The 18,781-nt window shown below is 34.9% G+C and overlaps 1 protein-coding gene across 2 annotated transcripts; it reads left to right on the top strand.

Moving 5' to 3' along the window:
* Nucleotides 1-83: 83 nt before the first annotated feature.
* On the top strand, nucleotides 84-17,123 carry LOC107800749 (putative GABA transporter 2). Of its 2 annotated transcripts, none has more exons than XM_075229972.1 (7): nucleotides 84-252; nucleotides 6,674-6,904; nucleotides 9,031-9,128; nucleotides 14,885-15,071; nucleotides 15,495-15,625; nucleotides 15,768-16,004; nucleotides 16,653-17,123. In XM_075229972.1, the coding sequence occupies exons 1-7, from the start codon at nucleotides 165-167 to the stop codon at nucleotides 17,040-17,042; spliced, it is 1,362 nt and encodes a 453-aa protein (XP_075086073.1). In that variant the 5' UTR covers nucleotides 84-164; the 3' UTR covers nucleotides 17,043-17,123. The 2 variants fall into 2 exon arrangements, with proteins under 2 accessions (XP_075086073.1, XP_075086045.1); XM_075229944.1 differs by lacking the exon at nucleotides 84-252 and adding an exon at nucleotides 5,498-5,794.
* Nucleotides 17,124-18,781: the final 1,658 nt, after the last annotated feature.

The following is an 18,781-nucleotide window of genomic DNA, read 5'->3' as shown; positions in this document are numbered from 1 at the left end:
TAGATACAAAGCAAACGTCTCTGTCTATTGTCTTGTTTACAACTTCTGTATATTCCCACTTTCTTCCTTTCATCATTCTTTGGAGAAAAAAAGAAGAAATAAATTATATATACAAAGACACAATTACATATGATATGAACTCATAGTAACAGAATCTCCTAAAAATGGCGCCAGAGCCTCTCCGTAACGACCCTTTTCCTGAAATTCGCCGTGAAGATGATGCTGGTGCTGCTTTTGTTTTAGAATCCAAAGGTAAAATTTTCTCAACAAATCTTCATTTTTGTTGTTGTAGGCTAAGACAGAAGGGGAGCCCTGGCGTAATCGGTAAAGTTGTTGTCATGTGACTTGGCGTAATTAGTAAAGTTGCTGTCATGCGATCAGGAGGTTAGGGACAGGGCCGTGTAACAGCCCAGCCCGCTAGTGATATTGTCTGCTCTGGGTACGTCTAGGCCCTCACGGGTTTAAAACGTGTCACTAGAGTCTAAGGCTTGTTAACTTATATACTCAGCATCCCTCTTGTGTTTTGCCGATGTGGGACTCTGTCTAAATTTTGGGGTGTTACATACACCCCCTCTTATGGACTCAGCGTCCTCGCTGAGGTTTGCCCTACTGCATGGGATTTGCCTAAACTGAGTTGAACTCTGACCCATCATCGGCAAAACTGACACAAGAGTAACTCTGATACCATCTGTAACAGCCCAACCCACTAGGGATATTGTCCGCTCTGGGCCTAGGCCGTTATGGGTTTAAAACGCGTTACTAAAGTCTAAGACTTGTTAACTTATATATCTAGCATCCTTCTTGTGTTTTGCCGATGTGAGACTCTATCTAAAGTCTGGGGTGTTATAGGCTGGTTGGAGCCTAAGGTAACTAAGGCAATAGGCCACCAAAATACTTGGGACCCCAAAATTTGTAAGTATATATAATATTTAATAATTATGCGGTACTAATAGAATTTTTAAATTATTTGATCAAAATAATTATAGCTAAAGGTTTTACACATCTTAAATTGTAGTTACTAGTTGTTTCTTGTCTTTAATTCGTTCCAATTTAAATCGATCTTCTTACGTGTTAGTTTAGAACAATTTTCTTAATTCTTTGAGTGCCTTTGTAAACATTTTTCAAGCTACTTTGATAAGTAACTATTAAAATTCGTCCTTAACATTGAATAACTCTTGAAATGTAGTAGTTACTATAGTATTATTTGTTTCAACTTATACTTAGAATTAAAAATGCTAAGAGAAACTATACAAGTAGAAGAATGCTCTAATTGGCAAACTAAATAAGGTAAAAAGTGTTAATTCAATTACCGTTAATAATTTCTATATCAGTTGCCTCGGTTGAAAAAATATTTCAAAACTAAATTAATAAAGTTCAACATGATAACACAAGAGAGATTAAACAAATTGGTTACACATTGACAATAATTAAAACTGATTATAACTTCTTTAGATTTCGATAAATTATAAGGGTTAAAAAATAATTAAAAAATTTCAGACTTCACCTTTTATTTTCGCCTTAGGCCCCATATTATATCGATTTGCCCCTGGTTAGAGGTTCGAGCCGTGGAAACAGCCTCTTGCAGAAATGCAGAGTAAGATTGCGTACAATAGATCTTTGTGGTCTGACCCTTCCTTGGACCTCGCGCATAGTGCAGGCTCAGTACATCGAACTGTCTTTGTATTGGGAAAAAAACTGAGTTTATATTAAAAGATGATGTGGCATGACACGTGGATTAGTTAAATGGTCAAAGCGCAGCAATTGACTAAGAGGCACGGATGGAAACATCCACGGGAAGAAGAATTTAAATAGGCACGAGACGACGTATAGATAGGAGTCTCGTACCAATTTAAATTATTTACAGCCAACGGATAGAAGGCATTGAAAGCAAAGATTTGGTGACAGAAAGGAGTCCAAATTCATTATTAAATACTTGATACGTTACGAAATTGGTATTTAATAGGAATGATTGTATAACGGCTTATTTAATATCATTTATTACTCATGATTATATCATTAAAGCTGAGGCTTCATTCATTTACCTAGAATTATCTATAAAAGGAAGAAGTATCATCATTTGTAAGGACACGGAATACTATTGAGAATTTATTGAAATATACATCTATTTGCTTCTTTACCATCGTTCTCAAAAGTATTTTATTTTTGTCTCCTGATTATCAGTAACCCGAATTTCTTTTTAGCTTTGACGAAAGACTCAGATTTTTTTAGACTAAGAGTTAATAAAAATGTCATCTTTAACAGTTTTAAGATGAACTGTCTGCAGAATTTTGCATGTTGTATGATCAAAGAAAAAGCATCTACACCTGGGTTTTGTTGTAAATTTAAGATAAATAAATAAAAGTATCCTTTCTAACACAATTCTACAGTATTTACTGCTAATGCTATAATGGGGTCTTTTTTCTTTAAGTTTCGTGTAGACTTAATATGGAAAAAATTATAACTTATTGTAATTTTTATATAGTTTTTGATATCTAAATTTAATTTTGAAATATTGAGTTGAATTATCAATTTAGCTTCAAAGTTTAGTCATATTGACTCTCGATAAGTGAAAGTTTATTTTATTTTTCATGTTGTCGAAGTGTTGAACAATAATTCTATTATGTTGTTACAACAACAACAACAACCCAGTATAATTTCACAAATGGTACGGGGAGAGTAGGATGTACTGCTTACATGCGGGTCGGGTCGGATAATTTATCCGTTTTGACCCGCTCATATCCAATCCGACCTGCATGTTTGTCATCTCTATATGCAACCTTATCCCTATTCTGGAAAGGCGGAGAGACCAAAAAAAAGTGAAATAGAGGGCAGTAAATAAAAATGTAATCTTTAACAGTTTAGAGATAAACTGTTGGTAAAATCCTCATTACCAAAATATTTGAAGTATCTACAAATGGGGCATGTTGTAAATTTGAAATAAATACATAAAGCTCTCTGATCCCTTTTAGTAGTCCAATATATTAAGAATATTTTTTTTTACTTGTTCACTTTAACAAATTAATAAGGATTTATTATTTTTTCCAGTGTTATCCTTATCATTAGATAATCACACTTCCTAATCATGCTTTATTGATAGATTTTAATACAGTTAAAGTTCTCTATAACAACATCTCTATATAACAGTCATTCACTATAAAAGTCAATTTTTCTTCGAAATCGATATTTATATTTTATTATAATATATCTCATCTAATAACAACATTTCGCTATAAAAAAAAATATCAGAACATCAATAAAGAAATTTGACTGCCGTTAGTAATGGTAATTTAGTAGTAAAACAAATTTTTATTTAATAACTCTGTTATTTTTTACTAGTCATACTGGACTAGTAAAAGAGAACAGAGGGACAATAATAGATAACCTCACAGTATTAGGGTATTGTTCCTCTTTAATGTTAATCTAATATATTATTAAACCGTTGAATTGCGCAAGTGGCCTTTTTTGTTCTTCGTTTAAGTGGGGTGGTTCTTGAGTAGTGGTTATATATAGCAAAAAGAATAGAAAAAGAGGAAGAAACGAAATAAATTTGTTTGTCGGCTTTTGCGTCATTTGAGGCCATCAAGATTTTAATAGCATATGCACATCACTTTTGATGTGTAGAATTAAGTAAACATTACGTATGGGAAAGGAGATTTTTGTTCTTCTTTTAAAAGGCTTTTTGGGACTTGCCTCGACGGGGCGGGACACTATCAAAACGCCTTGAGATTTATGTGTGAGGCTTAGTTCTCTAAGGTTTACGCCCCCAAGCACCCAATGGTGTGCCTTCAGGGGCGAAGCTACGTATCCTAAAGGGTGGAGAATTGACCACCCTTCCTTGAAAAATTACATTGCGTATATAGGTAAAATATTAGGTTTTAGAAATATATAACATATATTAAACACTCGTGTCGGAGAATTTTTTTCACTTCTTTAAGTTTGAACACCATTGAGGAAATTCCTAACTTCGCCACTGTGCGTCCTAACCATGCCTAACGCTCAACACCGTCCAATAGTTCCTATGCAAATCATGTGTTGAATTCACCAATTTGCAGTATTAACTCTCAAAATTCTTTGATAAATGAATGATTAAAGTTTTTTTATCTATAAGAATATGAAAATTGTGAATAACTCAAATAACGAACATATTATTGCATATTTACTAATTGAGAACATCGTGAGGGTGAATATCATTTGAATATTTCTTCTAAAAATAGATAACCAAAATTTATATCTTTACTTGATAGATCTTCATGTCTTAGTTCTATGTCTCTCAAAATTATCATATATTTTTTACTTACTATTTAAAAATAATTTTATTTTATTCATGAAGGAGTAATATTTTAAATTAATTTTTTAATTTTTTATTTTGCATTTACTTTTAAAGAGGTAAAATATGCAATTTGATAATATTTTTTAAAAAATTATAATTTTTAATTGTTTGAAAGTTAAGATGTTAAAGTTAATTTATATTTCATAGTAACTTTAACAATATTATATTATTTATACTTATAAAATATGCTAAATATTTTATTTTATATGAGTTTCTTTAATTCTTTTTAGTTTTCTTGAACTTTTAATGCAACTTTTATATTTTATTGTGTTATGATGCTATATTATTAGTTCATAAATTTAAAAAATTAAAGATCAGTGGGGCTTACGATTCATGTCTCGAGGCTTTCGCCTCGCCCCGTATTAAGTAAAATCGTCTGCCTCACGTCCTCGCCTTTTAAAACACTGCTTCCAATATCATAAGTACTTTTATAAAAATATAAAAGAAAACTAAGACGGAATTTGTTTGGTGTTTAGGAATTAATGGAAATTGGAAATAACACTTCACAATTATCCCTCCGTTTCAATTTATGTGTACCTTTTTTGACGGAGTACAAAGTTTAACAAATAAAAGAAGATTCTTGAACTTGTGATGTAAAATAAGGCAAGTGCATTTTATCTTGATATAAATTATTGCATAAAGGTAAATTATTTCCAAATATGGAAAGAAATTATTCTATTGTGACTAAAACAGAATAGATTCACGTAAATTGAAACGAATGGAGATTTGAGTGAATAATTAGGAGAAATGATCTGAATTAAATAACACTTGCACTAACTAATGCGGTCATTTATATATTATTGTATATGAAATTGAATGTAGAATAAGAATACTTATATTAGCAAAAAAAAAAATACTTGAAATTAAAATATTTTTAAAGTAGATAATTTTTATATAACAATTTTATATTATTATTCACTATCTGATATTCTTCATTATTATTCCCAACATAAATAATTCCGCCATTATAATTTTTCCCATGACTGAAATGTGAACCAATAAACTTACTAAAATAAAATTTTAATTTTTGATTTTCACTAGATGTTTGATATCCATATTAGATTTGATGAATCTAGAATAGTACCCAGTAGGGATTTACTAAATATATCAAATGTCGACTCAAATATGGCAAAACCTATAAAAACCAAATGTCTCTGCCTATTGCCATATCATCATTGTGATTTGTGCCTTCGACCTCTCCAAAAATATAACCATTTCTCTTTTTGGAGTCTTTTCTTTACAACAACTATATTCCCACTTTCTTTCCATCATCATTCTTTTATACACAAATTCGAGAAAAAAAAAGAAGAAGAAAATTCTATATACAAAGACACAATTACATATGATATGAGCTTGTAGTAACAGAATCTCCTAAAATGGCGCCGGCGCCTCTCCGCAATGATCCTTTTCCTGAAATTCGCCGTGCAGATGATGCTGGTGCTGCTTTTGTTTTAGAATCCAAAGGTAAAATTTTCTCAACAAATCTTTTGTCTTCATTTTTGTTGTTGTCGTAGATTTAAGGTAGAACGAGAGTCTAGGCGTAACGGGTAAAGTTGTTGCCCTGTAACCAGAAAATCAAGGGTTCGAGCCATGAAAACAGCCTCTCGTACAAAATAAGATAAGGCTGTGTACAATAGACCCTTGTGGTCCAGCCCTTCCTTAGACCCCGCGCATAGCGGGAGTTTGGTGCACCGACTACCCCTTTTTTTATATACTAAGATAGAAGGGGAGCTTGGCGTAACTTGTAAAATTGCTTCCACGTGACCAATAGATCAGGGTTCGAGCCGTGGAAGCAACCTCTTGCATGCAGAAATGCAGGATAAGGTTGCGTTCAAAAGGCCTTTTTGGTCCGGCCGTTCCCTGGACCCCGCGCATAGTCGGAACTTAGTGCACCGGGCTTCTTTTTTTTTTGGACTAAGAGTTAATAAAAATGTAATCTTTAACAATTTTAAGATGAACTATCTGCAGAATTCTGCATGTTGTATGGTCAAAGAAAAAGAATCTACACCTGGGTTTTGTTCTAAATTTAAGATAAATAAATAAAAATATCTCCTTTCTAACACAATTCTACAGTTTTTACTGCTAATGCTATAATGGGGTCTTTCTTATTTAAGTTTCGATGTAGACTTAAGAAATTACTAAGTAATAGTAAATAAAAATGTAATCTTTAACAGTTTATAGATGAACAATTGGTAAGTTCTTCATTAACAAAATATTTGAAGAATCTACAAATGGGGCATCTTATAATTTTGAAATACATAAAGCTATCTCTTTTATAACAGAATTTAATAGTTTTTATTGCTAATCCTATAATGGAGTCCTCCTTTTTTTTTGTGGGAACAGGGGAATGGTGGCATGCAGGATTTCATTTGACGACGGCGATAGTAGGTCCAACGGTACTGACATTGCCGTATGTATTCAGAGGGCTAGGATGGGGATTGGGTTTCTTGTGTTTAACTGTGATGGGGTTGGTCACTTTTTACTCTTACTATCTCATGTCATTGGTTCTTGATCACTGTGAGAAGTCCGGTCGACGCCATATTCGATTCAGAGAACTTGCCGCCGATGTCTTAGGTAAAGATTTTTTTGCCCCATCAGTTAATTTTAACTTGTAATAGCAGGCTAGTTACTAGATTACGAATTAATGCTTATAGAGAGATTCACTTATCGTTACCTAATTTGTTACATGATTGTATAAAAAATTTTTAAGCTGACAGCGCATAGAATCTAAACTCTTGTAAAATTCGTAGAGTTTCTATAGTATTATAGAGCCATTGATTAGTAGATATTGAAACACGACTCCAATAGAGTGAGATGGATAGTGATGATTCATATTGTGACTCCGACTAGTTTGGAATTAAGGCGTTATTGTTGTTGTTGTAATCATAGAATTTTTCTAGTATTAGATTAGAGAACTATAATTTAATTGAAATGCAACGAGCTCAAATAGACTCGATGTTTGCCTTTGTAGTTTGAGAAAATGTGATTGGACTTGCAAAAAGAAAAGAAGAAAAAGGTGAATGTTGTTTGTTGTTGAAAGGATAGAAGTCCAAACTATTAAATTAATCAAATGATGTTGCATTATTTAAGTCTATTGTGGTCACTGTTGCATTTTAATTTGGAATATGATGCTGTTCTAAAGGGGTTGCTGCACTGAGTTGTAGATAAGAGTATTTACTAATTATTTACTGAGATCCAAAGATGATTAGTTGGTCTTTTATGTAAAATTACAAGCTTTTGCATTTTAAAATAATAGAAAATCTCTTTTACTGGGAAAAAAAGTTATTCTGTCATGTGTGAAAGGAAGATTTGATTCTGCTAATGAAAAGCATAGATTTCCTTTAGTGGTGGAAGTAGCCTTTGATGCTTCTAAAGGACCCTCAATATGAATGCAAGGTTGTTGTGGTATTTTGAAAAGGACATTTAGCCTAATTATTTTGACTACAACCACCAGATTCTAGTGGTTTTTGTTAGATTCACACCTGCGTAGAAAAGAACAAATCTATAGTTAGTGGTTTTTGTACGTCCAACTTCGAGCCATGGAAATAGCCTCTTGCAGAAATAAAAGGTAAGGCTGCATACAATAGACCTTTGTGGTCCGACCCTTCCCCAGATCCGCGCATAGTGCACCGGGAAGTGGTTTTTGTACTTAATGAGAATAGTGAATTTAGATAATTGGTGTTTGTTGGAGGAGGCCGGAAAAAGATAATGGATGGAATAGATGGCTTAAAGTTTTGAACCTTGGATGAAGAAGTTACAACAACAACAACCCAGTGAAATCTCACTAGTGGGGTTTGGGGAGGGTAGTGTGTACGCAGACCTTACCCCTACCCCGAAGGAGTAGAGAGGCTGTTTCCGAAAGACCCTCGGCTCAAGAAGACAAAAAGACAAAAGGAGACAATATCAGTAACACCACAGAAATAATATGAAATAATATGAAAAATAGATATATATATATATATGAAAAATAAGAACAACATGAAATCAAGAGGAATGATACAAAGCAAAAGCAACATAGTATCCCTACCAAACTAGTCCCCAAAGTTATGGCATAAGGCAAGACTCAACTACCTCCTAGCCTACAACCTTAATACTCGACCTCCACATGTTCCGATCAAGTGCCATGTCCTCGGAAATCTGAAGCATCGCCATATCCTGCCTAATCACCTCCCCCAATACTTCTTAAGCTGCCCTCTACCTCTTCTCGAGCCCTCAACAACCAGCCGTTCGCACCTCCTTACCGGAGCATCTGGGCTTCTCCTCTGAACGTGCCCGAACCACCTGAGCCTTGCTTCCCGCATCTTGTCATCAATGGGAGCCACGCACACCTTCTCCCGAATATCATCATTCCTAATCTTATCCATCCTACTATGCCCGCACATCCACCTCAACATACTCATTTCTGCATGAAGAAGTTAAAAAACTATAATGTTAGACGAACAAAGCATTAATTAATTTACTATTACTCAACATCTTCTTATCCAATTTAAGCTTCTTTAAGAGTTCTGCACATGCTTACTGCTAATATTTCATCTACTTCCCCCATAGATTGATTGCATCGTATAATCTTATCAGTCATTGAACATTAAGATATTTGAATGATGAATTATATGTAACAGCTCTAACTAGCTCAAACTTTACCACTTTATTACAGCATCTTTTTAAACTAAAGAATTTTGTGTTGTGGAGTATTATTGTAGGCTCTGGTTGGATGTTTTATTTTGTGGTACTCATTCAGACAGCAGTCAACACTGGCATTAGCATAGGAGCAATTCTGCTTGCCGGAGAATGCATTCAGGTACTTGCTTCAGGAATGGCCAATTTTCATTTTCCATTTCTTTATTGATGCCAAAAAAAAAACTTCTTACTTCAACAACTTTGCTTTTCCAAGATTTACATATATTTGTATTCTGACATATTTCCTCTCAGTTATATTCCAATTATCTTTTGCTCCAGACTTGACTAATATATACGTTTTCCAGTATAAATACCAAGAATTTAGAAATTCCATGAAAATCCACCAACGTAGTTGCATAATTGTTATAGACAATATCAGATGTAATAGCTGATTTCTTGGACCTAGTACATGCTATCATCCTTATAGATCGTTAGTTTCTAAACATTAACTGTGATCTTAATAAATATCAGAAAAGACAGTGTTTTGTCTCCTTTAACTTCTGAAAGAAAAAAAAAAGATAGTATCCCTAATAGAATTAGCTAATGATGAATGAGGCATCAGTTTTATCGTCGGGATCAAAATATCTAGGTTATGCACAACATTTCTTGTTGCTGTGCATTATAAATCCGTTACGATGAATATGAATATCGCCTGTCCTTTTCTGATGCATGTACTGTTGCGGAAGCCAAATGTATATAGTGTGAATGAGTCACAACTACTATACCAAAAATTATGACAGCCACCAAATAATAAATAAGACAATAAAGCAACAATAAAAGGAACACCAGAATTTACGAGGTTCGGCCAATTTTGCCTACTTCTTCGGACACAACCAATATTTTATTCCACTCCAAAAATACAAGTGAAATAATACTAAAGAGATAAGATGCAAATGCCTTAAGAAGATAAGAAGGCAAATGAGAGGTGTATTTAAATCCTAAACATTAGGTCTCCTTTTATAGGGAAAATTTCCCAAACAAAAGTGTCAACCACCTATGTGGGATATTTGACAACTTCAACAAATCTCCACCTTAGCAAAATTCCACATCTTCAATTTTCTCTCAATAACAAATTTTGGTTGTGTATTCATCTTCAATCTTCAGTGTTCAACAATGTTGAAACTTGACCGCAGTCACCACTTTTGTTAGCATATCAGTAGGATTCTCTGTTGTATGAATTTTCTTCACCGTGACTCCACCTTCTTCTATGATTTCTCGTACGAAATGATACCGAACATCAATGTGCTTCGTTCTTACATGATAAACTTGGTTCTTCGCTAATTGAATAGCACTTTGACTATCACAAAAAATTGAGATACTTTTTTGTCCAATACCAAGCTCTTTTAGCAATCCCTGAAGCCAAATTGCCTCCTTCATAGCCTTTGTAATAGTCACGTACTCTGCCTCTGTTGTAGACAAAGCAACTGTTGACTGCAAAGTAGACTTCCAACTAACTGGTGCCCTTGCAAAAGTAAACACATAACCAGTAGTTGATCTTCGTTTGTCCAGATCACCCGCAAAATCTGAGTCACAATATCCAACTACAGATTGATTGCTTTCCTGCTCAAAAACTAACCCAACATCTACGGTATTATGAATATACCGTAGAATCCACTTCACAGCTTGCCAATGCTCCTTTCCTGGATTATGCATATATCTGCTAATAACTCTAACAGCTTGTGAAAATGTTAGGTCTCGTATAGACCATTGCATACATCAAGCTACCAATAACATTTGCGTATGGTACCTTTGACATATACTCTCGTTCAGTTTCATCTTTTGGCGACATAGTAGTACTTATCTTAAAATGGGTAGCAAGTGGAGTACTAACTGGCTTAGTCTTTTCATCTATGCCAAAACGTTGTAGTACTCTTTTCAAATATTCTTTCTGAGATAAATAGAGTTTCTTTGAACGTCCATTTATTATTATCTCCATGCCAAGAATTTTATGTGCTTCACCCAGATCCTTCATCTCGAACTCCTTCTTCAGTTGAATCTTTAACTTATCAATTTCTTCCGAATTCTTGGAAGCTATCAACATATCATCAACATAGAGGAGAAGATATATAAATGAACCATCTTTAAGCTTGTGCAAATACACACAATGATCGTATTTGCTTCTCTTGTACCCTTGCCGCAACATAAACTTGTCAAATCGTTTGTACCATTGTCTAGAATATTGTTTCAATCCGTATAACGATTTTTCAAGTTTGCACACCATATTTTCCTTTCCAGCAACTTTGAATCCTTCTAGCTAAGTCATGTAGATTTCCTCCTCCAAGTTTCCATTTTTACATCCATCTGAACTAGTTCCAAATCCAACTATGCTACCAAAGCCAACATAATTCTAATGGAGGAATGTTTTACAACTGGAGAAAACACTTCATTGTAATCAATTCCCTCCTTTTGAGCATATCTTTTAGCCACAAATCTTGCTTTGTAGCGAACATCTTCTTGGTTAGGAAATCCTTCTTTCTTTGCAAATACCCATTTGCACCCAATTGCTTTCTTTCCCTTCGGGAGCTTGGCCAATCTCCATGTATGATTCTGATGAAGGGACTGTATTTCATCATTCATGGCAATCCTCCACTTATCTTCTTCTGAACTTTGGACTGCGTCTTTATAAGTGGTAGGAACATCATCAGCTACAATTGAGGTAACACAAGCAACCGTCTCTATAAGACGAACAGGTTTTGTTATTGTCCTTTTTGGCCTGCTGGTTGCTATTGATTCAAGTTGTTGTTGAGGTTCCTGAGTTGGAATCTCCCTTTCTACTGGCTTTTCTTCCAGAGGATAATCTTCATTTGTTTCCTCCCCTGCTTCTTGTGTAGGAAAAATAAATTTTCCCTCAAACTCCACCTGCTTAGAAGCACCCTCATTTTATTTGGTATCTTCTGTTACCTTATTTACCATAGCAGATTCATCAAAGGTAACATCTGAATATTACTTTCTTTGTCATAGGACACCATAAGCGATATCCTTTGACTCCAAAAGTAATCCCCATAAAAACAGCCTTTTTTGCCCTTGGATTCAATTTTGACTCTGTCACATGATAATATGCAGTTGAGCCAAATACGTGCAAAGAGTCATAAGCTACAACAGGTTTTCCATACCATTTTTCAAATGGTGTCTTGCCATCAATAGCAACAGATGGTAGACGATTAATGAGGTGGCATGCATATGTAATTGCCTCAGCCCAAAATTCTTTGCCCAAGCCAGCATTGGACAACATACACCGTACTTTCTCTAGCAAGGTCCGGTTCATACGTTCTGCCACTCCATTCTGTTGTGGTGTATGTCTGACAGTGAAGTGTCAGACGATGCCATCATTTTCACAGACCGTATTGAAATGATCATTTTTGTATTCACATCCATTGTCTGTGCGAATACACTTGATCCTCCTGCCTGTTTGATTCTCCATCATCGTCTTCTATTTGAGAAAAATTCCCAACACTTCATCTTTGCTCTTCATTGTATACACCCACACTCTTCGGGAAAAATCATCAACAAAGGTTACAAAATAGTACTTCCCACCCAATGAAGGTGTTTTGGAAGGAATCCAAACATCATAGTGTACATAATTCAAAATGCCTTTAGTATTATGGATCGTTGTACCAAATTTAACCCTTGTCTATTTCCTTTTGACACAATGCTCGCAAAACTCCAAGTTGCAAGCCTTTACTCCTTTTAACAATCCTTGATCTGATAGAATTTTCAAGGATTTTCCTCGAGCATGTCCCGAGCACATGTGCCATAGCCTGGTTGTTTCTGCCTCTTTGTCGTCACTGGATGTCACTGTCCCAATAACTGTACTGCCATGATAGTGGTATATATTATTGTTCTTCCGATTAGCCTTCATTACCACTAGTGCACCGGAGCATACTCTCATCACTCCATTTTCTGCAATGATTTTGAACCCTTTTGATTCTAGGGCTCCCACAGAGATGAGATTCTTCTTCAAATCTGGTACATATCGAACATCTGTTAATGTTCTGATCATTCCATCATGGTTCCTTAATCGTATTGAACCAATTCCATATGGGGTAAGAGGGTTGTTGTCCGCTGTGTGGATGACTCCATATTCTCCTTCTTGAAAATCCACGAACCAGTCCCTGTTGGGACACATATGATAGCTACAAGACGAGTCCATCAACCATATGTCTGATGATGTTAATGACTCTGTTGTAAATGAGAAGTCTGAATCATCACAATCAGCTACATTTGAATCCATAATGGTCTTTCCATTGTTATGTTTGGCCTTATTCTTCAACTTCGCACAGTCTTTCTTCTCGTGCCCCTTTTCTCAACAAAAGACACATTCATCTTTGCTGGGTCTAGATCTTGACTTGGATCTTCACTTCTTTGTCCTCGTTTGATTTTGAGGACGACCCCTCACAACCGGTGCTTCTCCTTCTCCGCCCTTCTGTTTTTTTCCCTTTCTTTGTTCATAGCTGTTCAAAGCCGAATAAACTTCTCTGAGAGAAATTTCGTTATTTCCATGGAGTAGAGTAGTTTCAAGGTGCTCGTACTCATCAGGAAGTGACCCCAACAATATCAAGGCCAAGTCATCATCATCAAAAGTTGCATCCATATTTTGCAAATCTGTGACCAACTTATTGAAACTAGTGATATGTTCATTCATCGTGGTATCAGGAACATAGGTGAAGCGAAATAGTCTTTTCTTCATGTACAATTTATTTTGACTGTTTTTCTTCAAAAATTTATCCTCCAGTGCTTTCCATAATTTACTTGCAGAAGTTTCCTTTGTGTATGGATATTTCTGCTCTCTAGCAAGGTAGGATCGATTGGTACCGCAAGCAACACGATTGATAATTCTCCAATCTTCTTCTTCAATAACATCTGGTCTCTTTTCTTCAATAGCAAGATCTAGCCCTTGTTGAAAAAGGACATCTAGAACCTCGCCTTGCCACATCCCAAAATGTCCTGACCCGTCAAAAATTTATACCGCAAATTTCGCATTTGACACAATTCTTGTCATAAACAAAGATGTCAATGATGACGTATTATTGACACTTGATGTAGATTCTTCTTGTTTATTATCTCCCATTTTTTACACGAATATTATTTAATAGCTGACGACACAAATCTAGATTATTTCCTTTCTGGTGTGGAAGATCAGACTAAGCTGCAACCACAGAGCATACTCAGACAGAACCTTAACTCAGTTACCTAGAAAAATCTTTTCTGATGTGGAAGATCAGACTATGCTGCAATCACATAGCATACTTAGACAGTACATTGACTCTGATACCAATTATTGCGGAAGCCAAATGTATATAGTGTGAATGAGTCACAACTACTATACCAAAAATTATGACAGCCACCAAATAATAAATAAGATAATAAAGCAACAATAAAAGGAACACCAGAATTTACGTGGTTCGGCCGATTTTGCCTACTTCCTCGGACACAACCAATATTTTATTCCACTCAAAAAATACAAGTGAAATAATACTAAAGAGAGAAGACACAAATGACTTAAGAAGATAAGAAGGCAAATGAGAGATGTATTTAAATCCTAAACATTATGCCTCCTTTTATAGGGAAAATTTCCCAAACAAAAGTGTCAACCACCGATGTAGGATATTTGACAACTTCAACATGTACAGAATCAAACTGCCAAATGGTCTTGCAGTTTGTTACATAAGATTTTACTTCTACAATCTGGTAATATCTTTGGGGTAATAGACCTTCATCTCATTTCATGTAACACCATTCAGTTTGTCATATGCCTCCATGTCCTTAGTGCTAAAATATATGGCAAGACAGCATACGTGAAATTATTATTAATTATTGCTGTGTTTACATTTTTTCATGTTATTGAACGACATTTTATTTCTTCTTTGCTTGTACAAGATCATGTACTCCGAACTTTCACCACACGGGCCACTGAAATTGTATCACTTCATTGCAATGGTTACAGTAGTAATGATATTTCTCTCTCAATTTCCATCCTTCCACTCCCTAAGGCACATCAACTTGGTGTCATTGTTTCTTAGCTTGGGCTACACTTTTCTAGTTGTTGGCGCGTGTATTAATGCCGGTAAGTTCTTATGTTCTTTGTGGTTCGGGTTCATTTTCATGTCATTGGTATATTCTTGAACAATTTTGAAAACCTTACACACAAGGTTACCTATTATCTTCAACCTGCATAAACTTGATTACTAGAAGCAAAGATCCTGCAGTTTTATGATGGAGAAAAAACTAAGCCCTATTTCTTTTTTAATTAGCTGCGAACCTTTTTCGCCCATGGTAATGTTTTTGTTATATATCATTCGCCGGATACCCTAATGACAAGAGTTGAGAAATTAATTTGTTTACATTAGTGTATATACAAATATGCAAACCTGGCCTGAAAGAAAGCAGAAGAGTTAGTGGAGAAAGCGGAATCAATATTAATTGATATTAGCATGTCACTTTACTATGTGTACATCCAGTTTATCTATATATTTCCTGCATTATGCAGGTAAATCAAAAAATGCTCCTCCGAGAGATTACTCCTTAGAAACCTCACAACTATCACGGGTATTTAGCGCTTTCACTTCTATCTCCATTATTGCAGCTATTTTTGGGAATGGAATACTACCCGAAATACAGGTAACTACATAGCTCTTTCATATTGATTTTTTCCTCATTTCTTTTCCACAAGTTCCTTTAGTTCAACAATGATGAAAACAATTTATGATGTCCAATGTTCTTCACTAGAGACATATGTTAATTTATACTCCAATTCATGCAGGCAACTCTCGCTCCACCAGCGACAGGAAAGATGTTGAAAGGCCTTATGTTGTGCTACTCTGTAATTTTGGTTACTTTCTACTCTGCTTCTGTTTCTGGATATTGGGTATTTGGAAACAAAGTCAATTCAAACATTCTCAAGAGTTTAATGCCAGATGAAGGACCTTCCTTGGCACCGACATGGGTTTTAGGTCTTGCAGTCGTCTTTATTCTTCTTCAGCTCTTTGCCATTGGTTTGGTAAGTCATGCATTTGTTGCGTCACAATTGTATCACACAGTGGCTTAAACTTATGTTACACGGATCCGTTTATTGGTACTATCAGGTACATGTGTGCAAGGATCCGATTCGAGTACCTCAAATTTTTTGCTACTAATATTTAGTGTATTTTCGAGGACCCGCACGAAGTACTCACACCCATTGGAAGAACCCAATAACTTTGGCTCAAATTCTATATTTGTGTTAAAAATTTTATTTAATATTTACAAATAATCTATTCAGAATCCAATAAACAAAAAGAATTGTAACTCAAAACTCATAAGCTAAATATCATGCCTCCATCTCTGCTGTTCAACACGAGTATGTCAAGGCAAATGAAGGATCAGTGTAACATAGGTTTAAATCCCAGCAAAATAATGATGTTTTGCCAGCCAGTGGCGAAGCCACATGGTCACAAAGATAATCAGCCCTTCGTCGAAAAATTACACTGTGTATATAGGTAAAATATTACGTTTTAGAGGTATATAACACATATTGGACACCCTTTGTCGAGAATTTTTTTTCCACTTCTTTCAAATTTGAATGCCCTTGGGACAATTCCTACCTTCGCCACTGTTGCCAGCATGTTGTCGGCTACGTGATGGTAACCTCTTTTTGATATGATCACAGGTATATTCTCAAGTTGCTTATGAAATCATGGAAAAGAAGTCAGCTGATGCAAACAAGGCTGTCTTCTCTCCTCGAAACCTAATCCCGAGGATAATCCTCAGAACGCTGTACATGGCCCTTTGCGGATTCTTTGCAGCTATGCTGCCATTCTTTGGTGACATTAACGGCGTGGTAGGTGCCATTGGTTTTATTCCTCTTGATTTTGTTCTCCCAATGCTACTTTACAACATGACTTTCAAACCAAAGAAGTCATCAGTTATCTATTGGATAAATACTTCTATAATGGTTGTATTCTCTGGTGCTGGACTTCTAGGATCCTTTTCTTCTATAAGGAAATTGGTTCTAGATGCCAATAAATTTAAGCTTTTTAGTAGTGACATTGTTGATTAACCTCTTTGTTTAGATGATAACTGTATACTAATTTGATCAGACATATGTATGGAAGCTGTACGCAAATCTGTATTTCACGAAGTAGCTATCTAGTCTTTGCATAACCAGAATCGTTCTAAAAAAAAAGGGCAGCCCGATGCATTAAGCTCCAGCTATGCGCTGGGTCCGGGGAAAAGCCAGACCATAAAGGTCTATTGTATGCAGTTTTACCCTGCATTTCTACGAGGGGCTGTTTCCACGACTCGAACCCGTGACTTCCTAGTCGCATGACAGCTAGACAAACTTGAAGGTGTCTACTGACTTAGAGATTTTCCTGTTCTCTTCATGTGACATTGATGCCCTGTTTATTGCTCAGTATATATGAAGCCTTTTTTTTCTTTAATTATTAAATTCTACAAGAAATGCACATCTTATGATGAATATGAAGTATCAAATTAAATGGTTGTGAAATTTTTCTCCTATGTGGATGATGAGTCATACTGTGGAAAGAGCAATACTTTGGTCCCCTTTTCTAGAGTTCAAATTATAGAAAAATATATTCATAATGACTACAATATCTATAGGTTGGACTAAGTAGGGAAAAAAGTAATTTTTAATAACATATATAGTAAGTTGAGGAAATTGTTAAGGAGAAAGGATAAAAATTTGCTAGGTAATTTTTCTCATCTGTCTAATGTTTGGCGAGTAGAGATACCAATTCTTAGTCGGTGGAAGATAATAGTTATCTGATGGAATAATCGAGGTGCGAGCCATTCTTGTGACATCCAAGAAAATTTATAGCGATGAGGATTGAATTGCAGGAAGAAGAAAATATATTTGTATGTCGTCGTGCCTTTTATCTTGTTTAATTTAAAACTGTCAATGTGATTGTCAATTTACCTACCTTGAGGTAATTTTTAATTTTAGCAAATTGAAGACTAGACTTGTTCAACTAGATTTAGAGTTTCTTATTAATTGTTTCTTTCTATATTAGTAATTTATTTTAGAATTAAGCATTCAAAGTTCAGGATTCAAATATAATATAAGGTGGCAAAGAACACATATAATCTATTATTATTATTCAAAGTTGAAGTGCTCAATGGGTGTTATATTAAGGATATCAGTAATATTTAAGTTATAATATTATTTTTTGCACGAAACACCTGATTATTTTTTACAAATAGATCAGAGAAGGACTTGAAAATATTTTTGCCAATTGTAGAACATCACATATGTATTCTAATTTCACCTGAAATATTCTCCCACTCTCGCATTTATATCTAATAATTTGCTCCTATAGGAAATTAGTGGAGAGCATGTCTTTGTTATTTGATGAATTTTATATTTGTTTTCAAAAGAGAAAAAATAACTAAAAGGGAATATAATGGAAATAAAGGGTGATATATGGAGTTATTCGATAATTGTGTTGGCTGCGAAGATATCAGGTATCTAATTGATTCGATCGCCATCATTATTCTTAAAGAAATTGGAAATAATAACATATCAACGATCAAAGTGGGGATGTGCCCATTTGGCCTGGTATTTAAATTGATTAATGAGAGACAAATATGTATTATTAACGAGGGCCACCTCAAAAAAACAAAGTTTTAATTAATTAAATAGATATTGTCACGTTGTTTTAGAATTTTTTTAATCAGTCAAAGAATTGCATAGAGTTTCCAACTTCCACAGCTAGCAAAGAAAATTGGTCTGTTCCCCAAATTTTGCGGGTTTTGCAATAGAGTTTGGTAATTAAATCC

Source organism: Nicotiana tabacum, chromosome 1, assembly GCF_000715075.1.
Source record: "Nicotiana tabacum cultivar K326 chromosome 1, ASM71507v2, whole genome shotgun sequence".
NCBI classification, from domain to species: domain Eukaryota; kingdom Viridiplantae; phylum Streptophyta; class Magnoliopsida; order Solanales; family Solanaceae; genus Nicotiana; species Nicotiana tabacum.
Note: the sequence above shows the minus strand (reverse complement) of the source record. Positions and strands in the feature narration are given on the sequence as shown.

Bases quoted from the DNA above. Each gene is read 5' to 3' on its own strand.
- LOC107800749 (XM_075229972.1), top strand. From the start codon at position 165: ATGGCGCCAGAGCCTCTCCGTAACGACCCTTTTCCTGAAATTCGCCGT. The intron at 253-6,673 runs GTAAAATTTTCT...TTGTGGGAACAG, and splicing joins TTTTGTTTTAGAATCCAAAG to GGGAATGGTGGCATGCAGGA. The intron at 16,005-16,652 runs GTAAGTCATGCA...ATATGATCACAG, and splicing joins AGCTCTTTGCCATTGGTTTG to GTATATTCTCAAGTTGCTTA.